This window comes from Scylla paramamosain, chromosome 31, assembly GCF_035594125.1.
Source record: "Scylla paramamosain isolate STU-SP2022 chromosome 31, ASM3559412v1, whole genome shotgun sequence".
Lineage (NCBI taxonomy): Eukaryota > Metazoa > Arthropoda > Malacostraca > Decapoda > Portunidae > Scylla > Scylla paramamosain.
This window is the reverse complement of record NC_087181.1, coordinates 11,379,214-11,392,517: the sequence shown is the minus strand read 5'-3', so window position 1 is coordinate 11,392,517 and position 13,304 is coordinate 11,379,214. Positions and strand designations below refer to the sequence as shown.

Sequence of the window (13,304 nt, the reverse complement as noted above, 5' to 3'; positions counted from 1 at the left end):
TCAGGAAGGAGAAGGAACAGGAGAAAGGTGATGGAAGAAAAAGAAAGCGCACTGAGGTGGTTAGGTCTCGCACAAATCAACAAGGATGTGTTTGCTTAGGCTTACTTGACTGGAAGTGAGGGGGACAGGCCGCTGACAAACTGGATAAGCAAAGGGGAGAGGTAACGGAAGCAGAAGTGAGTAACGGAGTGCTGGGGCAAGGAAAGGTGAAGGCCATCTTTCTTTGAGGGAAATACCAAAGGAGTACAAGACATCAGAGACAAACAAGATACATGGAGAGTGTTGCAGTTTTCACGAGGAACAAAAGAAAATTCTATGAACTCTTGATTATGCGTATTTATTCTATTGTTTTTGTATAATTCAGTATCAGTATTATAATGGTTGGATATTAGTACAGTAAAGACTGTTTCATGAACCTATCTGACATGCTGTGCCTGTGCAAGGAGTAATAGAGGCACAGCACGGGGCACCGGGATGGAGCGAGTGGAGGGCGCCTCCCGGCCCGCCACGTCAGACAGTGAGAAGCGCCGCCCTAAGAGAGGGTGACCACTGACCAGCAACCTATTGCAAAGTACAGGGTGACCCAAAACTCTGGACACATTGTTATTAGACTGAATAAGTTTTCCAAAAGAACAAATTAACTTGATACTATTGAGTGGATGTGAGAAGTGATCATGTAGGCAGATACTGAATAAAGATAACTAAAGATATATTTTCCGTGTCCAAACTTTTGGGTTATCCTGTAGTTGTTTGTAAAGTGTCCTGAGTCCATACAGACAACCAGAGAAGAATAAGTCAATAAATACTTGCAAGTCTTCCTCATGAGGAGAATTTCAAGATGTACAGAGGCAGAAGTCAAATCTACAGGTGAAAACACTGAGGAATGAGACGGTCACCCTTCCTTGGGACAAGTTGAGAGTAAGCACACCTCCACCAAGAGAACAGTGGATGTCAACAGCAGACAGAAAAGTTTAACTAGGCATGGTGTAAGCACGGAAGCACAATTCTCAAGGACGGCAGGAAGGAAAGGTGGCTGTTGATGGACAGAGATGGGAAAGTTTGACTAGGCATAGTGTTGGCACGGAAGCACAGTTCTCAAAGACAATAGGTGCAACTTTGGAGGGCCGCTGCTAGATGGGGCCTGATAATGGTTGCACTTACCTGCACTCACATTTGAAGACATATGCTTCCCTACATCTACCAATATGTTCAATACTGATTCACTACAGAAAATTTCCCATTAAAGCAATAAATAGAAAGCACACATCTAGCCTCATGCAGGCAGTATAACCATTACCTTCCACAGCTGACGATTCCCCACCCCAAGAGTTTTGTTTGGTGCACCACCACTCCCAGCTGTTGCCTCAGCCCAGTGCAAAAAGTGTTTTGTTTGGTGCACCACCACTCCCAGCTGTTGCCTCAGGCCAGTGCAACAAGTGTTTTGTTTGGTGCACCACCACTCCCAGCTGTTGCCTCAGCCCAGTGCAAAAAGTTTTTTGTTTGGTGCACCACCACCCCCAGCTGTTGCCTCAGGCCCAGAGCAACAACATCCTTGCTGGGAAACAACAACTTCTTGGCTGGTCTAAAGATAATTCCTGATATAATCTCCCTGTAGTGTGGCACTTGGGGATCCAACACCACACTGACATGAATCTTATACAGAAAGCCAGTGCTATGAAACAGGATCATTCACAAGTACAGTAGTGTCAAAATGCCAATTCATTGATCCATATTGTTGTTTATTGCTTTCATTCATAAGACTTCATTTCATGCTCACGTGAGTTTTGTGAAAGTGGAGGCCAGACAGACCTCATGCCTCTTTGGATGAGGTTTGTGCTGCACCCCTGCACAGAATGAACAGTCTGGGTTTGCTAAAATGCAATACTGTACCCCACTCCTTACCAGGTCTGACTGACAAATGTCAAGAACAAGACACACTGACTACCTGCAAGCCACTTATGTTAGTGACCATTCACACTGAGCTCTCCTCTTGATAGTAGTTTACAATCTGGGAAATAAAATACCCTTCCACAAGGAATACTGACCAACATTCCTCCACAACATGTGGGTTAAGGTACACAGCATGGGTCCAGGAGGCACTGAGTCATTTCCTGTCACTATAAAAAGCCACAGCTAGATTTGCTTTGCTGGCAAGAGGTGACATTGGACACACCACACAAACTGTGGGGCAAAAATGACACCCGCACAGCTGCTTGTCCAGACACCAGCTTCAGCCACAGCTGCAGTGCAAGCCACCACACCAACATCAGTCTGCCACACCACGAGTCACTGCCACCTGATCACACCACACTGCAGCCATTTCTGATGAGTTCTCTCAAGAGGTTCAGGAGACTTGTCACAACTCCAGTCTTGCAGGACGTGAAAAGATCATGTTTCCATCAATTTGTACAATGACCATGCATCCACCAATAACATTTAAACTGTTTATTTGAGAAAACCTGCATATGTTCATATATAGTCAATGAAAAATATATATTACACATATGAAAATAATTTTCAAATTTTATGCCAGAATAACAAAAGAAAAATAAATAAGACATATTGTATACATAAGTATTTAAGTATAGCTTGATGACTTAGGCTAGACTGATGAGAGACACAGAATGTTCCCTCACACTGGCAGTACTTTTGCTATGTCTGAAATCCCCAAGTAAGGTAAAGCCACCACTTTTAAGCCCATTAGTCCTCTGATCCATTATTGTTGTCTTTTGATATTCAGTTTAGAAATGCTTCCAAGGAAAGGCTCCTCAACCTTACAGCATCACAATGACTTGCCCTCAACCACTGAAGTGAAACAGTATTTCTCACTAAAATTACAAACCTCAATGGGAAGTACATTTGTGCACAAAAACTGGTGGAATTAACACTAATAAAAATGTATCATAAACAAGACTTAAAGCAATACAGTTTGTCCAGCTCTGCAACACATCAACACCTCACCAAAGAGATCAGCTTAGCTTAGCTCAATACAAAAAGATGGACTAAAAACACACAGGTAAGGAAAAAGTGTATTAAAATGTGCTGTAAGTTCAAATGGATTTCTCTACACAAAATAAAGATGCATCAATTATATAAAAAAAAGAACAATTACTAAATTACTGCCCTTCATGGCAGAAACACATCCTATTCACTGGTCTTTAAAAAGATAAACATAATAGGAGATGGCACTGCACCACAAAATGACACCCAACTCTCACACAGAACACATCCATTCAGCCAAATGATGCCTCAAGGTTGGTATGGCATTGTGCTGATCACCCACACTCTGCTCTGGTGCGACTGCTGCTATCCAAGTGAACCAGAATCCCCAGGTCCTGAGATCATGGATGGTTTACTGTCTATTGCTGACTACACACACACTTAGGTACCTCACAGCATCCTCATCCTAATCCTCACCCAGTCCCTCACCACATTACTCAAACTGAGCTAAAATGTTTACATGACAGTTTGGTTCCCTTAACCAGTCTGTTCTTTTATATCCAAGTAACTTAAGGATAAAGTCAGACCTCAACAAAGAAACTGGTCTGAGTCCTCCACAGTAAAGTCTTCAGTGGCAGTGCAAACAGTACAGACATGGCAAGAGGAACACAAGTCTAGGTCAAGCCAGGCTGGTCTCCCATGGTCCCTTTTTTTCTCTGTTTAGTGGGAGAACCAGCACTCTCTCTTTCTCTGTCTCTTATATAGTGTTCACTGGCTACCCAACTAGTGCTATACAACAATTCCTTTTTCTTTGTGTTTAGTGGAGAGGTGCTCTCTCTCTCTCTCTCTCTCTCTCTCTCTCTCTCTCTCTCTCTCTCTCTCTCTCTCTCTCTCTCTCTCTCTCTCTCTCTCTCTCTCCATTCAATAATTACTTTCCTGCGGTCCCCTGCCAACAATTGGAACCATGGAAGTAATATATGTTAATGAAGGGAGTTGACTATATCCACAGGCCTTATAATGTATATAAATAGTTGTAAATGTTCCAATATATTAAGTCCAGTGTATCTTTAAACTCATTACTTTTTTTTTATTTTTGTAGTTATTAGTGGATCAAAACAGACTCTCTGCAATTGTAAATGCTGCAGAATGAATTTTGTATCAGATCTGCCTTACTAATACCAGTGTAGTTTTGTTCAGGACCATTACATTTTAACCTGTGCAGTTACTAATGGGCCAGAGTGGAGTCCCTGCAAATGTGTACCATGAATAGATCACAGCTGAGTTTGGAGATATATGGTTCCACTGTCGCCTTCTGGATCACTACTTCACGTCGGCTAACAGAAGCATCTACGCCACCTTACAGATTTAGTTAACCAAGCAATTCCTTTTTGACAGCATGCAAGTCTCTTGGAAACACAGTGCATTGGCTTCTTTTTAACCATTACTCTACAGTCTACACGATATCCTACAGAATGGGGGAAAAAAAATTAGTACTACGACCATTATTATCGATGGCAAACCAAAGATAAACTCTATTCCTACTCCAAACTTAGGTCATTCTACAGCTGGCATACAACAATAAAGACCCTTACTGTTAGTGGCTGAAACAACCAACAGTGCCGTGTCCCACCATCCTATAGACACACATTGGACCCGTGTTACTGAGAGTGCCCAAGGAAGCAAAGAGGTGAGGGGACCATTCTGGGCTGGACGACTTAGATACCTGACCTGAACACACTTTACTTGGGTTTCGTCTCTTGGTCTGTTACCCGGCGGATGAAGATGCAGTCCTCAGGCATGGGGTCAATCTGCTCCTGCTCATACATGTAGGAGCAAGCAATGGCAAGGATGTTTCCTGAAGAGAGAGATTGGAGATGTCAAATTTGAAGTTGTCACCTCTAGAGAATCAAAAGCATACTGCATTCTTACTGCCTATATATTTATGCAACACCTTCATCCCAGTAATAGTTGAGAACAGTAAAACTCCAATGTTTCCTAAAGAGAGATTGGAGATGTCAAATTTTATGTCATCAACTCACGTAGTCAATCAAAGGCATACTACATTCTCACTACCTGTATATTCATGCAACACCTTCATCCCAGTAATCACAGGGCATGTAGCACTGAGAAGAGTTCAAGTGCAATGTTTCCTGGAGAGTGAGAGATCAGAGATGTGCTATTTTGTCATCACCTCATCTAGTGAAGCAAAGCCATGCATTTTCACTGACTGTACATTCATACATCTACATCTCATCAGTTTTAAGGAGATAAGATAAAAAATGAGATGGTTTGATCATGTGGTAAGAAGAGAAGACCAGGAACCAATTAAGGTTCTGGAGAAAATGGGTTGAGGGAAGATCAAGAGGAAGACAGAGAGTGAGATGGAGGGATGGAATTATGTTAGAACTACAAAGGATGGGAGTCACTGAGAAGATGCATGGGACAGAAACAACCAGAGGAGACCTATATATGACACCAACCCCTCACTCTAGGGAAATGGCAAAAGGAGAAGTAGAAGAACAAGTACAAAGAGTTGAAGTGCAAAGTAAATCAATCTTACCATCATTACTGAAGCAGAGAGAGGAGATGGATGTCGGGTAACGATGGAACTGACACAATCTCTTCTTGTTAAATCCATCCCAGATGTTGACGTAGCCATCTGAACCTCCCGTGGCGAAGGTGTTGTATCCATTGTGAAAACTGGAGTGTGAAAGTAAAGAGTGCAATTATGACTACCTGAGAAGCAGTGAAGTAATACAATATAAGAAATGCAATGAAGTTTTTTGACTTACCTAATTGCATTAACAGGGAATATCTTTTCAATACCATCTTCTTTCAGCCTGTGACACTTGAAGGCATATTTCTTTTTCTGGACCTCAGGGCTTGGGTCGAGGTATTCCACCGCCACACGGCCTTCAATGCTGGACACCACATAGCCCTGCGGAGGACGACCAATTCTTTGTGTAATACAATCATTACTGTAATCATGGAACAGGAAACTAAGTCAAGCAGTTACAATCTTAAAAAACAATAGTATAAGCTTTCAATTCAGTGTCTGTGGGGAGAAACCACTGACCACAGTTTTCACAAACAATAAATGCAAATAAACAGTTTAGTTACTGTACGACATAATCTGGAGAAGTGATAGACACAAAGGGTACAACTTCATAGCAGTGAAACTTAAACACACATACAGCTGTCCAAGTATACTGTCGTCACAAACAAGTGGAAATTGACCAAGATTTGAGTCCCAAGGCACCGCACCTGCTTGTTGGGGAAGCACTGGATGCAGCGAGTCTGGTACTTCAAGGAGGACTCTCTCCGCTGCTGTGCAAAGCCCATGTTCCGAAGGTCCCACACCATCACCTTGCGGTTGGACGTTCCCACCACCAACTTCTCTCCACTCAGGTCCATTGTGTACACCTGAGGAGAGCCATGAGAACACAAAAATAAGGGTTGGTGCAAGAAGCCGTCAGACCTACATGTGGCAGTCCTTGTATGAAACATACCTACCTAAATAGATATGTTTCAAATCATCCCCATCTATAAATTTTTCTAATCTTACTTTAAAGCTCCCTAATGACTCAGCACTAACAATCTGATTATTGAGCCTGTTGCATTCATGTACCAATCTACTTGTGAACCAATTCCTTCCTCGCCCTTTTTTAAAAGCTATTTTTTTTTTATTTGAACCCATTATTTCTTGTTCTATTCTGATTGCTGATCCCGAGAATTTTGCTCATGTCATCCCCTAGACCACTGAGAGACCTCTATCAGGTTCCTTCTTATACTACACCCCTCAAAGGAATGTAGATTTAAAAGTTTCAGTCTCCTTTTGTTAAGCAGTGTGAATTAATAATCAACCATAACAAGGATAATGATAAAGGATAAAATATATTATATTATACTCTATAAAATTATTGTTATTTTAATGAATAAAAGTCTCTTAAAATACTGGCTCAACTATACTGAAAAAGACCCTCCATTCTTGTTACTGTGACACAATCTCAACCTGATATACTACACCACACCAATTTGTGACTGCCTTCCCTGCCTCCCCACCACACACCTTGTTTGGCTGCTGGAAGGTGCCGGCCTCACGTGGTCCTCGAGGATCCCACAGCTTGATGTTGGAGTCCCAGGAGCCAGTGATGATCGTGTTCACTTCAGGACAGAACTCTACACATCTGCTCCAAATACATCATCATTTAAAAACAGTGAGCTCTTACTTGGTCCCTGTCACCCACACATTACCTAATTTAATACAATACTGAATCTCTAAGGATGGTATGAACCTTTCTTATTCTTTTCTATCATTATTCTACACAAACTGAATGGGAAAAATCATACTCATTCTCAACGGCAAACCATATTTCATTTATTATTTTATTATCATTATCATTCTAATGCAAGAACACTGGACTCTAATCCTACTTCAAGCTTAATACAAACCATTCAATGAACACAGGCACTTCACCCACCTTATAGGAGCCTCGTGTGACCCAACCACTGACTCTGTGTTGGTGTTGAGGTCAAAGGTCTTGAGCTGGCCATCTAGACCCCCACTGTAAGCATGGACAGCATCCTGGGGGACCAATGGCAGTGTTATGTCATTCAGAAGCAAGGATCTATACAACTTTACTACTGCCTACACAAGCCAACCACTGCTCTTTATTTTCCTAGTGTCCATCACAGACTCTCCATGTAAAATACAATGTGGCAGTTCCTCCTCACCCTAAGAACACTCGTTTGGGTATCTAATTGGGTGCATTCTCAATATTTATGCTGGATTTGTTTTGGCAGTTTTTTCTCACTACAAGAACACCCTTTGACTGCTGTTTGGTACACTTTTCCTTAATCACTGATCAATCTGAGACATTTCTTCTTGTTCTGCAGCCACTTCCAAACACTATACTGGCTAGAAACTCCAAAACCTATTATTCTAATTACCTTTTCTTTCTTGTAGATGCTTGTTAAGATTTCATACATCTTACTTCGTGTCATGAACTGTTGTATGTTGCAGGGAAAGGGTTAAATATGTATGGTGCATTCTTAAAGTTTATGCTTAGTTTGTTCTAGAATAATTCACCATACCATCCCAGACTCATTACTGAAAACAGATGACTTTACTGACCACAGGTACTTTTCTGCTTAATAGATACATTTATTTATTTATTTATTTATTTCATTTTATTTATTTATTTTTATTTTATTTATTTTTTTTATTTTTATTTTATTTTTTTTATTTATTTATTTATTTTTTCTTTTGGTGGTGGGGGGTCTTCTGATGAAATGAGTTAATCTTTTGCACAAGATCCCCAACACCTCTAACTCAACAGCTACAAGTAAAGTTCTCTCCCAGTTGCCTTCTACCCATCTGGCAATGCTGAGCCCTACTCACCTGAAAGCAGCAGTCCAACACTGGCCCCGAGTGCTGGTACTGGAGCCGCATGTTGTTGTTCACCACATCAAAGAGTCGCACACTCTTGTCCCATGATGCCACCAGAAGGAACTGTGATGAGGATGGGCCAAACTTGACGCTCTGTATGCAGTCATTTGGAGTGTTCTTGAGCCGAAACTCCATGCGTGATTCACTCATCTTCCTGGAACGTGACAAGTAGTATTATGACCAGAGGGTGAGTGTGGGCTGAACATGTGAACACCGGGAAAGGTTCATCTGGAGAGAGAGAGAGAGAGAGAGAGAGAGAGAGAGAGAGAGAGAGAGAGAGAGAGAGAGAGAGAGAGAGAGAGAGAGAGAGAGAGAGAGAGAGAGAGAGAGAGAGAGAGAGAGAGAGAGAGAGAGAGAGAGAGAGAGAGAGAGAGAGACCAGTACATGACTATGAGCACCAGGTGAGAGTGGACTGTACACATGAACACTGAAGAATGTTCATCAGGAAAGGGAGACTAAAAAAAAATAAATAAATAAATAGAAAAAATATATATATGAGTGCCAAGGTATTCCCTCAGACCTCTTGTCATCTGAAGGTTCATCTTTGAAAACCAGCAATGGCTAACAAAGATCAGGTTAAAAATGGAGTTATCATTTCTAGCTTTAAAATTCTGACATGTTTCAATAATACTACTTGGTGGAAAAATGTGACAAAGTTTCATCACTGCATTCTTTGCTATGTGACACATTGACAAGAAATATCATTACCAGTATGTACACACATGCATTAATGGAGCCTATCATCTAAACTTGGGTTGCACCAGAAGCTGTTAGGGAGCAGCAGATACTGAATAATGACCAACACAATGACAGGGGACTGCTGATGTTGCCATCTAACAAAATCAGACCAAGATGAACCAATGAACCGGCAAGGTGGGACAACTACTTCATTCTTGGCTGTGGGACATCAGGCAGCCCATCCATCCTGTGTGCCCCAACCCAAGCCAGACCCTCAGCAGCACACAGCCACCTTCCCCAGCCATCATATGTACATTGGTCATAGGAGTCTGAAAGCACAGGTTGAGGCATGCAAGACAGAGAGTGAGTCATTGCCATGTGGTAATACTGGTGAAGAATATATATACACAGCATACAACCAAAATTTGTTCCAAGACTGAGGGATAACTGAGACATGTGATCATTGAGATGTTTGGTGTGTGTGTGTGTGTGTGTGTGTGTGTGTGTGTGTGTGTGTGTGTGTGTGTGTGTGTGTGTGTGTGTGTGTGTGTGTGTGTGTGTGTGTGTGTGTGTGCTGGTGTCATATATTCCTCAGCCAGGTTATATATACATCCTATATAAAAGCTCTAACGGAGGTGAAGGAGCAGAGGATTGTTGTGCAGCACACCATCTGTATAGGAGAGACACTCAGGAAACACCATCACATTGAGAGAAAGGGGGAAGTCTTCTAAACAGTCCATGATGAATAATTTAATAAAACACCCTCCACTGAAAACAAAAGGGTGTCGTAGAAAAGATAACTTTGAGCCATAATGGGATACTGATTCACTAACAATGTAAATAAATTAACATTCATCATGGCCTCTGCTGAGAAACCACATGGTGCTGAGGGAGGCCTTTCTCAATACAAGTTTCCAGGAATACTGAGCAGATGAATATTGCTAAGATATGCTACATGGTACAGTTTGCCACATCCACAATATAAAAGGCATTGATAAACCTGGTTGTTTAATATTTGGTAGTAAAATTTTGGTTAGTCATCTGATCGGTGGTGTTTAAGGATAACTGGCCCACTTGTGAGAAAAAATAATAAACAGTAAATCCAAAGAAGTACAGTACAATAAAGCTTATAGTTGTGAAGCTGAGACAACACACAATTGTGCTGCACACACTAACACTTGATAGAAATATGAGGCAAAGTTCAAATTGTACATATTTGACGAAGACACTGTGAGCAATGTATGCACCGCTTCACAATACACTCTCTTATGCTATAAAGAAGGAAATGTGCAGAAGTTAGAAGGATGTTTCACCTGCAAGCATCTTACAACCTTAAAAACAGATCAATGTAAGTAGAAATATAAATAAAAAAATATGATACAATCAAATGATGACAATGAAGTTGACTAAAATGACGATACCATATGTGTGTATATATATATATATATATATATATATATATATATATATATATATATATATATATATATATATATATATATATATATATATATATATATATATATATATATATATATATATATATATATATATATATATATATATATATATATATATATATATATATATATATATATATATATATATATATATATATATATATATATATATATATATATATATTACCACATTGAGAGGAGCTGTTGCCTATCTAAAGAAAACAATGGAGTGTGGGGTACCCGGCATGCTTCACCGCTACTTGATAAAATGTCACACACAGAGATGATCCAGAACCTTGGGCACGGCAAGCAGTACTCACGTCATCCTGGAATAATTTTATCAGCAGTTGCTCAAGGAAACCTGGCCACAGCCTGAAAAATGGCAATGGACCCTCCGGCAATCACTGAGAAATTTCAAGCTTAGATTTAGGTACATTTCTCCTTCACCTTTCACACACACACCTCACCAAAATGTATCATTCTACTCACAAAACATTAACACACCCTGTTTATTTGCACTGGTTCAGCACAAGGCACATACCTCCATCCTTCAGTGTGCCAGACAACTAACACTACTTCCAGTGGACTGGTGCACCTGTACTTGAGCTGGCCTGGTATTTCACAGGCAATTTCCCATACTTGCTTGGTTGGCCAGAGTGACAGGATAGCCACCTGGGTGAATACCTAAACCAGGTGAGTGTATAAAATGCTAAAACAAACCTGCTCTCTTACCTTACACCTAATACATATGAAAATAGCAGTGGAATGGCTAGCATGACTGCTGTATTCTTGTAAGTGACAAGAATTACCTGGCTGTGCTCCCAAGAAGGGAACCTCACAATGGCTGGCACACCCCCCAAGGGCTGGAAAGTGTGTTATGACCCCATAAACAAAACAAATAAAAACAATAAAAAACTGATGACTACAACCATGTGCAACTACCAAACAATATAATAGCATTTTTTTTTTTTTTAATGTAAGAAGACCAAGGCCACTGGTCAAGGGCAACAAAAATAGGTAAATTTATAGTTTAAGCCAAAGTCCCCAATCTCTACCCACGGCCCACGGCGTTATTATTAATTTCCGACAAGTAGTGTAATCATTAGAAATGATGTGAATAGTGAGAAGAACAAAATGAGGTAGGTTATTACCACATAGTGTGCAATGGCTTAAACTATAATAAAACCCTAACCTAACCTAACCTAACCTAACAACTGAAGTTCAGGCAACAATACACCATTTATGTTTACCTGTGGACTTAGAAAAAGTTGAGAGCGCTGTGCATTCCCAGGCCTATTGTGGCGTTATTATTAATTTCCGACAAGTAGTGTAATCATTAGAAATGATGTGAATAGTGAGAACAAAATGTGGTAGGTTATTACCACGTAGTGTGTAATGGCTTAAACTATAATAAAACCCAAAAATAATGTGGAAAACAAAAGGCCCACTTGAGTGCCAGTTCCCAAAGGGATGCCAAATACAAAAAAATCAAAGAATGAATGATAAGTCTCTTGAAACCTCCCTCCTGATAACGTGCAGGTCATTGGAAGGAGGAAACACAGAAGCAAGCAGAGTTCCAGAGTTTATCAGAAAGGGATGAATGATTAAGAATACTGGTTGACCCTTGCATCAGAGAGGTGGATAGAATAGGAATGAGAAAAAAGTAGTCTTTGCAGCAAGGCTGCAGGAGTAGAAGGAGGCATGCAGTTAGCAAGATCAGAAGAGCAGTTAGCATGAAAATTGCAGTAAAAGAAAGCAAGATACAACATTGGCAGTGAGAGCAGATGAAGACAGTCAAATAGAGGAGAGTTGATGAGACAAAATCCTTTTGATTCCACCCTATCTAAAAGAGTGGTATGAGTGGAACCCCTCCTACCCCATACAAGACCCCAGTACAAAGTTAGCAGATAACACTGCAACAGAAATGCATAACTGGCAACTCATACTGGCACGCCGCGGGCCCAGCCAGCCCGGGACCCTAATTTTCCACGAGTGTCCAGCCCCTGTCGAGAATCCCCAGTAAATGGATACAATTCCTACACACTGGCCAGTGAGGGTGGCGCTACATGTCTTACTCAACCCTCTTCTCTCTTTCCCAGTCTCACACTTCCCTTGGTGAGATGGGTTACGAAATACAGCCCCTGTCTAGTATTCTAAGTACATGGATACAAAACCTACATAAGACCCATACAAATATCCACACCGGTGATATACAAGGGACGCCCGCTACTCGTCTTCCTCGATCCCCTATTCCCTCTCCCAGCCTCACTCACTCGTCACACACTCTCCCTTAGCACATCAAGGAGGCACACACTCATGTCTCAGCCTCAGCACGCCACACACAGCATGAGACACCCACCTGGAGAACGTCCCGGGAGACACAATACCACTGCACCGTGTATTCAAAACTGCTAAAGCGCCCTCTACTCTACCACTCGTCGGCCTGGCCCGCCGTCTCCCTCCCTGTGTCCCGTAATCCCCTATCCCTCCCCCCCCCTCTGCTCGCTTTCCTCTGGACTTATATATGACTGTTTTCACTTTCCTCTGGATTTACATATGATTGTTTTCAAAAGCCACGGAGATGATTAGTTGTTGGGTTCTTCATTATTCTTTTCTCCTCTCTAATGATATGAAATCTTATCTAACCTTCGCTAGGGACATGAAAATATTACTTGTGTTCCGTCCAGACTGCTGTCAATATGACTGTAATAAACCTTTTAATGTCTCGACAATCGCTACCAGTGTTGCTACTTATGTACAAGCCACTTCCTGCGGAT

At 41.2% G+C, this 13,304-nt stretch overlaps 1 protein-coding gene across 5 annotated transcripts; it reads right to left on the bottom strand.

Annotated features, from left to right (window-relative positions):
* Nucleotides 1-318: 318 nt before the first annotated feature.
* On the bottom strand, nt 319-12,993 carry LOC135116496 (mitotic checkpoint protein BUB3-like). 5 transcript variants are annotated; one of them, XM_064033996.1, is made up of 9 exons: nt 12,887-12,993; nt 10,848-10,899; nt 8,342-8,543; nt 7,422-7,525; nt 7,010-7,127; nt 6,205-6,363; nt 5,733-5,878; nt 5,501-5,640; nt 319-4,795 (listed from the first exon to the last, which is right to left on the bottom strand). In XM_064033996.1, exons 2-9 carry the CDS (start codon nt 10,850-10,852, stop codon nt 4,680-4,682), a joined length of 990 nt encoding a protein of 329 aa, XP_063890066.1. In that variant the 5' UTR covers nt 10,853-10,899; nt 12,887-12,993; the 3' UTR covers nt 319-4,679. The 5 variants fall into 5 exon arrangements, with proteins under 5 accessions (XP_063890066.1, XP_063890068.1, XP_063890067.1 ...); XM_064033998.1 differs by having other exon boundaries at nt 10,848-10,931; nt 12,887-12,989; XM_064033997.1 differs by lacking the exon at nt 12,887-12,993 and adding an exon at nt 11,069-11,208.
* Nucleotides 12,994-13,304: the final 311 nt, after the last annotated feature.

What these genes read in the sequence shown, in the direction of transcription:
- LOC135116496 (XM_064033996.1), bottom strand. An exon ending in TGTTGGACTGCTGCTTTCAG is followed by an intron (nt 7,526 to 8,341) that starts GTGAGTAGGGCT and finishes TTGGTCCCCCAG; the next exon opens with GATGCTGTCCATGCTTACAG. An exon ending in AGTGCTTCCCCAACAAGCAG is followed by an intron (nt 5,879 to 6,204) that starts GTGCGGTGCCTT and finishes CGTCCTCCGCAG; the next exon opens with GGCTATGTGGTGTCCAGCAT.